At 31.4% G+C, this 15,491-nt stretch overlaps 1 protein-coding gene across 1 annotated transcript; it reads left to right on the forward strand.

The window, feature by feature from the left end:
* Positions 1-668: 668 nt before the first annotated feature.
* LOC145090070 (uncharacterized) lies at positions 669-4,056 on the forward strand. Its single transcript, XM_079028419.1, has 6 exons — positions 669-777; positions 906-977; positions 2,321-2,470; positions 2,583-3,021; positions 3,138-3,584; positions 3,729-4,056. Exons 1-6 carry the CDS (start codon positions 669-671, stop codon positions 4,054-4,056), a joined length of 1,545 nt encoding a protein of 514 aa, XP_078884545.1.
* The last annotated feature ends 11,435 nt before the right edge of the window (positions 4,057-15,491 follow it).

A 15,491-nucleotide genomic window follows, 5' to 3' on the forward strand; every position in this document is an offset into this window, starting at 1 on the left:
TACACACACACACAAGAAAATTAATAAAAAAAATTTATATATGCTAATTCACCTACTTTTATTTGTCTAAATGGAATTTAAATTTTATTTGCATAAATATACATCTTTTACATACGGTAACAGAATAAAGTCATAGTGTAAGTATTCAAAATGTATTTTTCTATATTTTATTTATTCCTACCATAATTATATGCATGCTTTACTTTATACCTAATTTAAACCCTTCTAATATTCAATTACCTAATTTAAAGAGTTCGAATATATATATATATATATATATATATATATATATATATATATATATATATATATATATACACGAAAATTTATATTTTTATTATGATATTTCACCTACTTTTATTTGTCAAAGTCAAATTTAAATTTTATTTGCATATGGTAACAGAATAAAATCATGGAATATGTAATCAAAATCTATTTTTCTATACTGTATTTATTCCCTCCATAATTATATGAAGACTTTATTTTTTACCTAATTTAAACACAACCAATATTTCATTACTTTATTTAATGATATGCTAAATTCATTTTTTTACCTAATTTAAACCCTTCAAATATCCAGTTCCCTTATTTAAAGTGTTAGAAATCATCATCGTCACTATATATATAGAGATATAACCAAGAACGTAAAACTTATCAAACATATTTAAATGGGTGACATTTCAAATGCTTCGGGAAAGAAAAAACCTACAAGGTTTGTTACTAATGTTTCACCTAGCAACACTTCCCCAACAACACCACTGTCTGACATCACAAATGGTAAGATTCATATTTAAGCATTCTGTTTATATTTGAAGTGCTTAAATGTTTATAATGTTCAATTTGTATAACTCATTTCTCTTTATATTTCATTTTGAGTTTTTGATATACATACCATTGTTCCTTAGTGAATGCATCATCTTCATCCAATGCTCTAAAAACATCATCACAAGCAACATTACAAACAATATCCCAAAAAGGTACATTTTCTTATATGTTATGCATCTTTCTTATTACACTTTCGTTTTTATTTGCTTATCTATTGTACTATTAATATTTTTTAATATTTCTCCCCCGTTTATGATACGAATCTTCATTTCAGAAAATAATTTTTTCATACCACCTAATTGTCGAGTTACTCGAAACCTTTCCGAATTTCCTAAGGCTATCCCGTCTCATAACATCATACAACCGAATGTTCAATCCACATTTATTTCCTCAAGATCGCCACTTTCACAACTAACCAATCAAGGTAAAGTATTCTTAATTTCTTTTATATTATATTTACATCCACTTCTTAAATCATATAACGTCAATTTTAACTTCCCAATATATAAACTTTTAACATTTAATTTTTAATACATATATTTCTATAATATCTAATTTGTATAACTATCTTTTTCCTTTAATATTTTTATTAATTTAATGTTTTATATATACTATTCCTCTTTAGTTCATTCACCCTCTTCATCAAATGCTTTAAAAACACCATCAACTCAGACAATACAAAGAAATTCCCACAGAGGTACCCTTTGTTATATGTTATGTCTCTTTTGTATTGCATTTTTTGTTTTTTTTATTTGCTTATGTGTATTAAATTCATATATTTTATTTATATATTTCGCTAATTTATCATACAAATTTTCATTTTCAGAAAATAATTTCTTCATACCCCCTAATTGTCGAGTTGCTCGAAAGTTTACCGAATTACTTTTAGAAATTACAGGTCAAAGTAAGTTATTATTAAGTTCTTTAATATTATATTTACATCCACATCTTAAATCATATAACCACAATTATATTTTTCCAATATTAACCGTTAAAGTAAGCAAATAACAATTTTAAACCTACCATATACTTCCTCGACTTCAGATGAACATACAAATCAAAATTTCACACCTTTCAATGTTATTAACTCTCATCATAAACCTGCTCATACTTCTACTATTTAATTATTAATTAGTACATATATGTCTTTATTCTATCATAATTTTATTTACATAATCTCTAATATTATATCTTATCTCAGCTTTCAAAAATCCTTCACAAACATTACCAATACAAGCATCCAGATTATCCATTGCTCCAGACATTTCCAACAACCAAGATACAATTCAGCACAACACAACTCATTCAACAACAACGAAACGGAAACAATTTAATACATAAGATATTCCATTTTTTGAGTTGAACGAAGATTTCGTTGAACCTTCAGGTAGCCATATTGTTCAATTTGATCATTTATCTATTAATAATGATCAACTTCATCATCCAGTTGTGTTATTATATATTTTATTCATACATATAGTTACACATTTTTCAGTTGGTACCAACGTTAACTATAAAGAAAAGAAAAAAAGAGGCAGACCAATTTCTACAAAAAAGAAGACACAAATATGTATTCCTTCTACTTCAAATGCTCATAATGATGTAACCGGTAACAATCATAGTAAATATATCGGAATAAGCAAAGGTATTATATCCACACCACAAATTATTTGTCATGAAAAATAAAATGTCGTTACCCTATTACATTTAAAGCATACCACAAATATAATTTGGTAAATTTGTTTATTTATTTATAGATTATTTGGACTCTGGAGATGTTGTATATGTTTGCTCAGTATGTAAAGCTAAGGTGTGGCAGGGAGAAGCAATTCGAGGAAATAAGGATTTAAAGAAAACATGTTATTCCATTTGTTGTTACAATGGAAAAGTTGAACTAGCCAATCTGATTCACCCACCTCAGTTGTTGCTTGATTTATATAGCGGTCTTTCTGAAAAAAGTCAAAACTTTATACAGAATATACGTCGATACAATATGATGTTCGCATTCACATCTATGGCTGGAAAGATTGATCACGTCATTAACTCAGGAGGTGGTCCTTATGTTTATCGAATGCATGGCCAAAATTATCATATTACAGGCAGCTTACTTCCCGAAGAGGGTGAATCACCAAGATTTTGCCAGTTGTACATATATGATACAGATCATGAGGTTCAAAACAGATTCAAATCATGCGAGTATGTGAATACCCTATATTTTATAACTCCATTATTTATATATATATATATATATATATATATATATATTACTACAAAAAATTTATATCTATTAATTTTTTATTATGTTATTGAAGGTCTAATAAGAAGAAAAAGACCACATCTAATGAGTCCATGGCAAATCCGTTTTCTCTTGAGTTCTGGACTATTCACAAGTTGATGGGCTTATTGGATTTAATTAATCCACTAGTTAAACAATTTAGAATGGCACGTGATCGCTTTGGTTCAAATCCAACAGAGCGTATTAGGTTGAAATTGATTGGGCCAAGAGAAAATGATGGTAGGCAGTATAATCTTCCTACCACAAATGAGGTAGCTGCCCTCATTATAGGTGACATTGATGGGTATGATTCGAGGGATATCTTATTAGAAATGCAAAGTCAACAACTTCAACATATTAATGAGTTGCATCCTCAGTATCTTGCACTTCAATATCCTTTATTATTCCCTTATGTCGAGGATGGATTTCGAGTCGATATACTACATCGTGGTGTTGAACATCTAGAATCTGATGGGCGAATAAGGTTGACCATGTGAGAGTTTTTTGCTTATCGTATACAACAGAGAACCGATGAAATATCATTGATATTACGTTCAAGAAAACTATTCCAACAGTTTTTGGTTGATTCGTATACAATGGTTGAAAATGAACGACTTAATTATATTAGGTTTAACCAGCCAACATTACGCGTGGCACCTTATCGCAACTTGGCCCGGGTAGCTGAAGATGGCATTGAAGATGCTTCTTTGATGGGAAACCATATTATTATACCATCTTCTTTTACCGGCGGCAGCCGTTACATGCAACAAAATTACTTAGATGCGATGACTCTGGTTATGTGGTTTGGTTATCCAGATCTTTTTTTAACCCTTACATGTAATCCTAAATGGCCAGAAGTCATTAGATTTGTTGAAGCCGAGAATCTTAAACCGGAAGACAGACCAGATATTCTGACACGAATTTTCAAAATTAAACTTGATTCATTACTCAGTTAATTGAAGGATGAAAAAACTTTGGGTGAAGTTGCTGGAGGTATCAATCTTATATATATTTTAGTCATTAACATTATAACTTTTTGATAATTTTATCTTTTAATCCCGGTTGCTCTCTATGCTCACAGAGTTGTATATACGATTGAGTTTCAAAAGAGGGGCCTGCCAAATTGTCATGTATGTCTGTTTTTGGAAAAAAAAATTCTAAAATTTCAAATCCTGAAGACATAGACCGTGTTATATGTGTTGAATTGCGAGACAAGGATAGTGAACCCGATTTGTATCAGATTGTTTGTGATAACATGATACACGGACCTTGTGGCAACGATAAACCATTTATGTCGTGTATGAAAAAAGGCAAATGTTCAAAACGATTTCCAAGGGAATTTACTGATCATACATATATTGATGAAGATGCTTATTGTAACACTCGTGTTTCTAGCCTAGGCATTTATATTGAGTTGATAGTCTAGGTTAACCTTTGTAACTCATTTAGAAGAAATAAAAAGGAATTATGTGAATATTTTGTGAATTATGTGTTTTATGTTTAATTATTAGGGCTTAATTAATTAAGAATAAAAATAAGCGTCAAAATTAAATTGTGAGATAAGCCCGATATCTTTACATAAAGTTGTAGTGGTCGAAACAAGGATTTCGGGGATATAAAGAATACCAAAATCCGAGTTATAACGAAGAAGTTATGACCTGTCGAAGTTTCGCGACAAAACCGGCACAGTGCTGAATGTCGTAAAAAGTGAGTTTTTGATAAACTACTTTTTAGCCTTATTAATCTAAACGAAAGTCGTAGTATTCGTTAAACTGAGAAGTTCGATAAAAAGAACGCCCAAATCTGACTTCGTATGAGGAAGTTATGATTTTTCGAAGTTTCAGCGTAGCAGTAGACAGCTAAAAACTCGAATTTTAGATCGAGCGATTTTTAGCCGACACAACCTAAACGAGAATTGAAGGTCTCGTCATTAGGAGCACAACGGTAAAAAGTCTGACGAAAACGGACGTCGTATGAAAAAGTTATGAATATTTAACGGATTTCCTGTCCCGATCTGTTAAAAATAATAATATTAAATTTAAATTCAAAATTAGTCGACGAAGTCTAAACGGAAGTTGTAGATCGTAATTTTAGCTACGCGTGCATATAAAGAACGTCAAAAACGGAGCTCGTATGCGAATGTTATGCATTTTAGAAGTTTTGGCGCGAAAACCGAGAAATTTCGCATAGTCACACTTTGCCACGTCACCCTCGCCTCGCATGCGCCACGTGTCCTGCTGAGTCACCAGGCTTCTGAGTCATCCGAGCACATGGCCTTATCTGAAGCGGTCCAATCAGCGAGTGCCACCGAGACCTTCGCACCTGCTGACCACCTGCGCATCGGACACAAGCCGCGGTCCAATCAGAAGCCGCCAGCGAGCCCTCGCATGTGCGAGCCATGCGAGCCATGTGCGAGCCACCCCCCTGCGAAGCCTCTCAGCCGTCAGATCACGAGACTTCTCAGCCCTTGGATCAGAACTTCGGACCCTATAAATAGAAGGGTACCTGCGAAGGCTCCCGGTTACTTTTGGAATTTTGCCATTTTTAGCCCCTCTCTTCATATTTTCTTCATCTTAGAATCCCCCAAAGCCCCGGTATCGATTGTAAAGCCCGGAATACCCCACGAAGTGCCCGAGAAGCCCGGAAAATTTATCTTTTCAGTTTCGAAGCCCGACCTTTCGCAGAGCCCGGTTTCTCAATAAAACTCCCGGTTTTATTAGAAACGATCGTTTTAGGAAACGAATTGCTGCCCGATTTTCACCAAAATATGTGAGTGTGTAGTTACTTTCAATTTACACATAGATATGAAGTATTTACCTTGAAATACGTGTTATGTGTAAATATGCTAATTGTTTATTCGAGGTGACTGTTGAATTGATGTTTTATACAAGTTTTAACTGTATATGCTTTTTATCTACAAAATATGTTGAGTAGAACATGGGTAGATGAAATGGCTGATGTGTGTTAAAATGGTGAGAGGCCTCGATGTTGTTGTTGTTGTTGTTGTTGTTGTTGTTGTTGTCATCTAGCGAAGTATAGATGACGACCACAGACTTTCTAGATAGTCCAGTGGAACACTAGCAGGTTCGCAACTTGTAGGTGTTGATGAATTAAATGTTCATTGGCGTACTTCATCCCCTCATGGTTGCCTTAAGGACATGTATGGCTGAGGAAACCCCTTAGCAGTAGTGTCCATCCCGATGATATTCCTTAGGCTAGGTCTCTTATGATAGGTGTTTAGGGACGTAAAGTGAGGACAACGGGAATGGGTAATCAGGGTTATTGTTGAATGGTGAACTTAATAAGTATATTATTATTGTGGGTTGAAAACCCTATATGATCACCAGGCTCCCAAGCCTGACCCACTCAGTTTTATGATTACAAGTAGTGGACCCCGAGCATAGTTGGAGGACGATGAGAGATTTTTGGATTATAGGCCAGTAGTTGTAAATAACTGTTGAAAGGCTTATAATGTCTTGTTTATGCTTTTGATCTGTATCGGAACATGACATCCCGATGTTTTGATATGAAATGAAACTATACATTTCTTAAAGAAGGTTTTGATAAACTTTTATCATATTTTGTTTGGGGACCAATTCCGCAACATCTTTTAAAAAGATTTCTCTGATTTTATTTTAAAAAGCATAAATTAAATCGGTCTTTTCTGGCCGAGAAATTAGGGGATGTCACAGTTATCCTATTTACCGGAGACGTAACAATGGAAATAATGTCTTTGAAAACGGTGTTTCTTTAGACAACAGGTATACACAAATCCTTTTCAATGATTTACTAAATTTTAATTCCTTAAATTTGTTTTGTTTTTATAAAATATATTATTATATGTTTAAATACATAAATATCAATAAACAACTTAATTTAAAATTGTACTAATATTTTATTTTTAAACGGATAATGTAATCTATAAAAACATATTACTCATTATATATGTTTTCTTATGTTCTTCCTATGTTAACCTCAAATTATCATTTAATGTTGTTTATGACATTTTTCTTGATTTTTCAGAAATGTTGTTCCATATAATAAGATCCTTCTGAAACGATATCAAGCTCACATGAATCTAGAGTTGTGTAACCAAGTTGGATCGATAAAGTATCTTTTTAAGTATATTAACAAAGGACCGGATAGGATAACAACATCTATTGTTGATCCAACACAAAAGAAGAAACAACAGATAGAAAATAACGACCATGACAAAATTGGTGAGTTCTATAACTGTCGTTATATTTCCGCATGTGAGGCATGTTGGAGGCTTTTTGAGTATGATATTCATTATCGAACACCGTCTGTCGAAAGGTTGTCATTTCACCTCGAACACTAACAACCTGTTGTTTTTAAACCAAACCAACATGTTAATCAGGTTGTTTCTAAACCGACTGTCGCTGCTTCTCATTTTTTAGCTTGGATGAAATGTAACAAGCATGATGAAGATGCACGTAAGTTATCATATGTTGAATTCCCAACTAAATATGTTTGGAATAAATCAGATAAGATATGGACAAAAAGAAAAACCAAGTCGAAGGCACTCGGTCGATTAAACCACGTTTCTCCCAAGTCTGGTGACATTTATTACCTACGGATTTTGCTGAACAAAATCAAGGGTCCTACATGCTATGATGATATCAGGACAATTAACGGCACTGTACATGAGTCTTACAAAGATGTTTGTTATGCTCTTGGTCTATTAGATGATGATAGATAGTACATTTCGTCAATAAACGAAACACATCATTGGGCCATAGCTTCTTTCTGTCGGTCTCTCTTTGTTATGTTGATTATATCAGATAGTTTGTCAAGGCCGACTCATGTTTTTGAAGAGACATATCAATGTCTTTCTGATGATGTCATTCACGTTCGTGAACAAGAAATCGGCTTCAGAGGTAAATACACTAATTTATAGTTATTTTTAATTCAAACTAATTAATTTCTTCTTGAAAAGAAAATCGATTAATTTCAACTTTAAATAAAACGGATAAAAACTAATGAACAAAAGTTCATATTTAAATTTCATGAAGTGTATTTGTATTAATTGCCCTAAAATTTCGTTTTCCCCTACATTTTAATTTGATTCCAAAACAACCCAATTATTGTTCATATACAAATGGTCCTTGAACGGAACTATATTGCTAAAAAATGACCTTTATGCACAAATTTGACATAAAAGATAATCAACAATTATTTTTGCCATTTTCACAGAAAATTGTTCGTTTTCCATCATTCATACCTTAGTCATGTAAAACTAACAAAAAAGCAAGTCGCGATGCATCATTTATAGTCGTTATAAAGGTCTTAACGTAAGCCATTTACATAGCTATAACTATATTTAATTTCGTTGTTTATTGCATTTTCAGGCTTGAAGTTAAAAGAGGATGCAATTTTCAACCTTACGTTGTCATACATTGAGAAATCATTATTGAGCTATGGATTGAGTTTGAAGCAAATACCAAACATGTCGTTTCCTGATCATAGATACATTCAAGAGTGATGCAATATGTTAATTCAAGATGAGCTTAACTATGATCTCGGTATTATTGAAGTTGAGTATCAAGATTTGTATTCCAAATTAAATGTCGCGCAAAAAATTTTTTATCACACCATTATGAATGCGGTTAACAACAAACAAGGTGGTGTCTTTTTCCTTTATGGTTACGGAGGAACCGGAAAAACATTTGTTTGGAAGACCTTGTTTGCTGCTATTAGATCCATAGGTGAAATTGTTATCAACGTTGCTTCAAGTGGAATTGCAGCACTATTGCTCCATGGTGGTAGGAAAGCGCATTCAAGATTTATTATCCCAATTAACTTGACCGAGAATTCATTTTGTTCTATCGCGCCAGACAGTGATCTTGCTGCACTACTGAACAAAGTGAGACTTATCATTTGGGATGAAGCTCCGATGATGCACCGTCATTGTTTTGAAGCATTTGATAGGACACTTAGAGACATTATCCGTTCATCTGATAGGAATAAAGCGTTTGGCGGCAAGACCATTGTATTTGGAGGTGACTTTATACAAATTCTTCCAGTAATACAAAGAGGTAATCGTTCGGATATTGTGCAGACATCGTTACATTCATCAAGATTATGGAGTGAATGTACAGTTTTACGTTTAACGGTAAACATGAGGCTTCAGGTTGGTTGTCCAACTAATGATTTGGATGAGACAAAAGCATTTGCAGAATGGATTCTTAAAATTGGTGAAGGTAATATTGGTGGTCCTAATGATGGTGAAGCTGAAGTTGAATTTACAAAAGATGTTATCATTCGCTCTACAGGTGACCATATTCATTCAATTGTATCGACCATTTATCCGTCTTTTGAAAGCCATCTTGATGACCCATCATATTTTCAAGATAAGGCTATTTTGGTTCCTACAAATGAAGAAGTCGATGCTATCAATGACTACATGTTAGGATTGATGAAAGACGAAGGGAAAACTTATCTGAGTTCAGATTCTTTATGTGAGACAGAATCAGCAGATTGTTTTGAGGAATCAGTTTACTCTCCGGATGTACTGAATGCTTTTAAGGCATCTGGAATTCCCAACCATAAACTCACATTAAAAACAGGTGTTCCGGTCATGTTGCTTCGTAATATTGACCAAACCAAAGGTCTATGCAATGGTACAAGGTTACAAATAGTTAGGCTTGGAAAACATGTCATTGAGGCACGCATTATAGCTGGTAGATTCTTCAATGAGACTGTTTATATACCTCGCATGAAGTTAACTCTGTCTAATAAAAGAATCCCCTTCCGTTTTCAGCAGAGACAATTTCCCGTAGCTATTTGTTTTGCTATGACCATTAACAAGAGTCAAGGGCAGTCATTATCAACTGTTGGATTGTATTTATGTAGACCCGTCTTTACTCATGGTCAGTTATATGTAGTTGTATCTCGCGTGACAAGTAAAAAGGCTTGAAGGTACTCATATGTGATGAGGAAGGTCGTCCAACCAATAAAACAAAAAATGGTGTGTACAAGGAGGTCCTTCAACGATTATAGATAATCAGGCATTTCTTTTTATTTATTTAGACATATCAATATAATCAATAAAACGACATGTCTTTATGTTACTTTATCATATTTAATTTTATTGTGTTCGTTTTTTATGATATCATCTTAAATAATCGGGGTCCTTGATTGTGCTTTCTTTATATGTTTTACACCCTTAAATCAAATGTGTTAATTTAACAAACATAAGAAACAGTCCAAAGTCTAAAACATGCAAAAGACAGCTTTTTGTTTATTGAATAAACAATTATTTTCCGTTGTTTCTTATAATAAATTCATATTATTGGTAACGTACATTGAAGATCTCATTATTGGTAAAAAAAAAACTAAAAGGGGCCTAAAAGATATGACGGGTTGAGGGAAATACTCACTCTATTATTTTATACAAATTATAATGTGATTATATCCAGAAAAATCAAAATTAAAACAACACATTTTGATCCCTAAAATAAATACAACATGTCATAAGCAAATATAAATGTGTCATTGTATCTTCTTTTTTCTGCCACTTGAATATCAAACCTGCAAGTTGACACAATACTAGCAATCAACAGGATGTCAAAGACATCACATGATATTAATACTTTGAATATAACATAAATACATAATATCATATTTAAAGGGTGTAAACGTAGTCAAAAAGCAAGAAGGACAAACTTACACATTTGTAAGATGAATCACTATAATTATCTGACATTATCAAATGAGTAGTTGTTGTACCTAAGGATCATCTTCAATACTGAAAAGGGTACCAGAACTATGAACATGATCTAAATAAGATATAAGCAACAAAATTATCATCCACTTTTAGTGTTGAAGCTTGTCATGATGTTGTCTTTAATCTGTCTCAAAGTATCAGATTGCTCTCTGAGGTGCTACTTAATTTGCTGTTGTGAAGAAACAATATTGCTTATTTGCTTCCACAAAAGTTTGTGTCTATAGTTCTTAGGTGAAGAAAAGGGTGTTACTTGAACTTCAATCAAGATGTTCTTGCAGAAGCATTTATGCGCATCAATGATTCTTTAATGGCTGTATTTGGGGAGTTGCATACTTTACTCCATGGAGTCCGAGTGTATATATATTTTGTTGGACCTGCTATTCCACATGACAGGTCAGCATCACATGTACTAAATGAAAATGGCATACAGAAATTGGAATTATTAATAACAAAACAACCATACACACATAGACATGCACCATATTTATCATATACATGGTAACAATTTAAAACTAAATAAATGACAACATTTAATAAGAAAATCATAATCCGTACTTAACATAAAATGAAAGAAAACATAATTTCTGAAACCAACAACGAAAGTATTCTTAACAAACCATAAAACCTCAAAATTGTTGTTGGACCAGAAAGAAATTCAAACATAATGTAAATATGTTTTGTATCACACAAATGTATGTTTTATAAAAAAAATACAATGGCTATTATAGAAAAAGAAAATTTTAGTTGTCAAACCAAAAATAAAACAAACTTTTTGTGGTTAATTGAAAAAAAAACATTTCGGTATACCCCTGCGGGGAAAAAAATTAGTTTTCTGACCAAGGGCAAAACAGACATATAGAGATTTTTTTCCCTTAAATGACTTGTAAAAAAAATAATACTCCTATCAGGAGGATGCTAAGAGTAAAAACTGCATGATTCTAGACACATACAAACATACAAGTACATGTAGATATAGACAAACGTACTTTTGAGGTAGAAATGACTTAATGGGGAAAAACAGGGCTGAAAATAAACAACATACTAATAAACAAAGTATTTCTTTTTGATGTAATGCAAAAAACAACGACTTAATAGGAAAAAAAAACAAAGTATTTCCCATTAAATTACTAAATGGGGGAACAATATGGCTGAAATCCAAAAAAAATGAAATTAAACAGCATACTAATGATATCAAATTCTATAAAAAAAATTGTTTAAAGATATAATGGATAGCCTTTTCAAACCAAAGCATTTCAATATTGCACTCTGGAGTTGAATGGGTTACAACAAGTTCTTATTTTGAAATCTTAGCAGTTTAAATGTTATGTGTGAAAATCATAAAATAAATAGTTGCAATATATTAATAGTAATCTAAAAGCCATTTGCCTGTAGAACTTAAGAAAAAGCTTAAGACTCTTGCTAGCTTAGCAGTATGTAATACCATTATAACATCATTGTGTCATTTTTTTCACATGGGCTATTTTTTTGAGTAAGAAAAAAAGAGTTCGATTGTTTTTTTTTTCTTATTTATAACACAACACTTTCCTTTGAGAATTTCAGTATTTAATCCAAGGGAGAATATCAGATGAACTAATGATGCGTATTATAAGCTTTTTAGTATTTAATCCAAGGGAGAATATCAGATGAACTAATGATGCGTATTATAAGCTTTTTGGGGCACTGGTTAAAGCCAATAACACTAAAGGCATCCAATGAATTTTTACAATGTTAAAGTTAAAATTAGTTATCTGACCATGGTCAAAACAGTCATATATGTTGCAATTTTTTTAAAAAAATGAATCATGCTTAATCCGTACTTATATCGAAGAATTGGAACTTATATTTAGATATTTCATATACAAAATGTGTGTGAATGGAATCAAACCAAATTTATGTGCTAAGTTGCATGTTTTGTAATGAAAAGACCAAAATGCCCCTTCCCAAATTTCCCCTGTTCAAAATTACAGTTTTACTTTAACTAATTATGTTTTGTATGACACAAATGTATATTTTATAAAATAAAAAAAAATACAATGGCTATTATATAAAAAGAAAAGTTTAGTTGATAAACCAAAAATAAAGTTTTTGTGGTTAATTGAAAAAAAACATTTCGGTATACCCCTGCAGGGAAAAAAAATAGTTTCTTTGTTTATATTACTTTGATTTTTTTTGCTTAGCAACCAATTCAAAGATTACTTTAAGGCCCAAACCCAAAAGTTATTATGCCATTAGTTTAGTAATAACTACTAAATCACTTGTTTTAGTGTTCTTGTGTCAAATGTGGTGGGGTTTATCACAAACAGATGCAATGTAGCTAAAACACAAACATGCATCTCATAACAAACACATATTTATAGTGACACCAAGTCCTATCCTGTTTCACCTTAATGGGTAGAATAGAAAGTTATACTTTTTGTCCCATTGACATCAATGTGTTTCTCTTCTGTTTGACAATAAGGGTCTAATCATTAATGTATCTACTTCTTTATGGAACAGGAATGTAATTGCAATTACTAAACAATATAATGTCACTTTTAGTTTCAATTCATTAGCAGATTCCATTCATGTGTCCATCACACAATCCAATTCCCTTATGTTTCTATCTCTCCAATTCAATATAGATCATAACAAAATATAAAAACCTACAATAGAAAACTTTTTTCCTTAAATAAATGTCAAAATAGATATCATAACCAAATATAAAAACCTATAAAATTAGGAAGGATCTTTATAATAGATATCATAACCAAATATAAAAACCTATAAAATTAGGAATGATCTTTTTATAAAAATTGCAAAGAAATCTCACAGAAAACTATGATAATCAGGGAAAAAAATAGCACGATTTTACCTTAAATAAATCTCACAATAGAGATTATAAGCAAATATAAAAGCCTATGAAATTAAGGACAAATAATCATGGTTTTGCTCTATTAGAACATACCTCACCAATCCCTCTCTGTTGTCTCCGATTTCACCATCCCTGGCACCCGTTGCTGACCCGCTGAGTTCTTGACTGACACTCGATTATACTACTCTCCGAACCTCCGTCCTCCCTTGTTGCCATCCTCTTCGCCGATTTCACTGTTTTCTGTTATTCTCCACCTCTTATTTTCTCTTCAAAATTAGGGGGGGTGTTTGGATTAGCTTTTTAGCTTATTGCTTATAGCTTATTTGTGGTGGGAATAAGCAATAAGCAATAAGCATGGGGATGGATGCTTATTAAAATTAGCTTATTTTGCTTAATAAGCTTTGCTTAATAAGCTGGATTTTATCCAAACACTCAAATTAGCTTATTGTGGGAATAAGCAATAAGCATCTCTTTTTTTCCTATCCAAACACCCCCTAGATCTTCAAGTATCGATACGTCGCTATTATTTTCTTTTGAAAACCCCATTTTCAACGTCTTTTGTGTTTCAGCGTCTTTGTATTAAGTAGGTTGTAAGTTTTAAGTGATAAGTTTTCAAAGATGTTTGAATGTTCCTAAAATATCTAGGGCTAATAATGTATACGTATGAAACACATCTTATTTTCATTTTTTATTTTAGTTTATTAATTAATATCATATTAAATATAAAGGTTTATATGTGTTGTTTGTTTTTAAATTTTAAATTGATTTATTTGTCTTGATTAACGAGTGAGTTTATGGTATTCAATCGTCCCACTGTGAAATAAATTAAAATAATATTACCGAATTACAAAACTCAATCTTGGATCAAATTTTAATGATATGTTTGTAACACTTCAAACTTCTACTTTTTGTTTGTGTAAAAATATCCAATATATATATATATATATATATATATATATATATATATATATATATATATATATATATATATATATATATATATGACATTTTGAAATATTTAAAATTAGTATGAAATAAAAAGGTTTAAAAAATTAATTGATTTAAACAATAGAGAAAATTTAACTACCTTAAACAATTATTGTTAAGGACAAAGGGAATTTATTATGCTTATCTACAAAATAAATAGAGCTCTTTACTTTCATTCGATTTGCCTCTATGTATATATATAAAATTTGCATATATACAAAATTTGCCTTTCTGTATATATATAAAATTCTAAACTCTTAGTTTGAGTACACGAAATCCATTATTAATTGCAAATATTAGGTTCGGATTTTATATATATATATATATATATATATATATATATATATATATATATATATATATATATATATATATATATTAGCTTCAAACAATCTTTTTTTGTCCACAAACGGATAAATGGCTAAAACCACAATTGCTAATTGTAGCAACCTTCGTCATTGATCATCTACTCTGAAAAACAAGATTTCCTTCATAATTTTGATTTCAATAGTATTGCTGATCTCCAAAAAGTACATCAGGTTTATATACATCACTTTCATTTATAATATATAAATTATGTGAAATTGGTTTTGTATTATTTATATCTTATTCATTGATTATTATTGTTTTATACTAAAATTTAAACTTCCATTAACATTTTTTAGAAAAAACTTTAATTGCTGTCGGTACGATTAAGCAAGTATGTGCTGAAGGGGAATGATATTGTTTAACTTGTACTAGATATCAATAGATAGTCGTGAAACAAAGTTTAATACATCATGATCAGTTTCTAGATAAAGAAGTTT

The sequence above is a fragment of the Lactuca serriola genome, chromosome 2, assembly GCF_051521515.1.
Source record: "Lactuca serriola cultivar US96UC23 chromosome 2, Lser_US96UC23_V15, whole genome shotgun sequence".
Taxonomy (NCBI): Eukaryota; Viridiplantae; Streptophyta; class Magnoliopsida; order Asterales; family Asteraceae; genus Lactuca; species Lactuca serriola.

Bases quoted from the DNA above. Each gene is read 5' to 3' on its own strand.
- LOC145090070 (XM_079028419.1), top strand. From the start codon at position 669: ATGGGTGACATTTCAAATGCTTCGGGAAAGAAAAAACCTACAAGGTTT. The intron at 778-905 runs GTAAGATTCATA...ATTGTTCCTTAG, and splicing joins ACTGTCTGACATCACAAATG to TGAATGCATCATCTTCATCC. The intron at 2,471-2,582 runs GTATTATATCCA...ATTTATTTATAG, and splicing joins ATATATCGGAATAAGCAAAG to ATTATTTGGACTCTGGAGAT.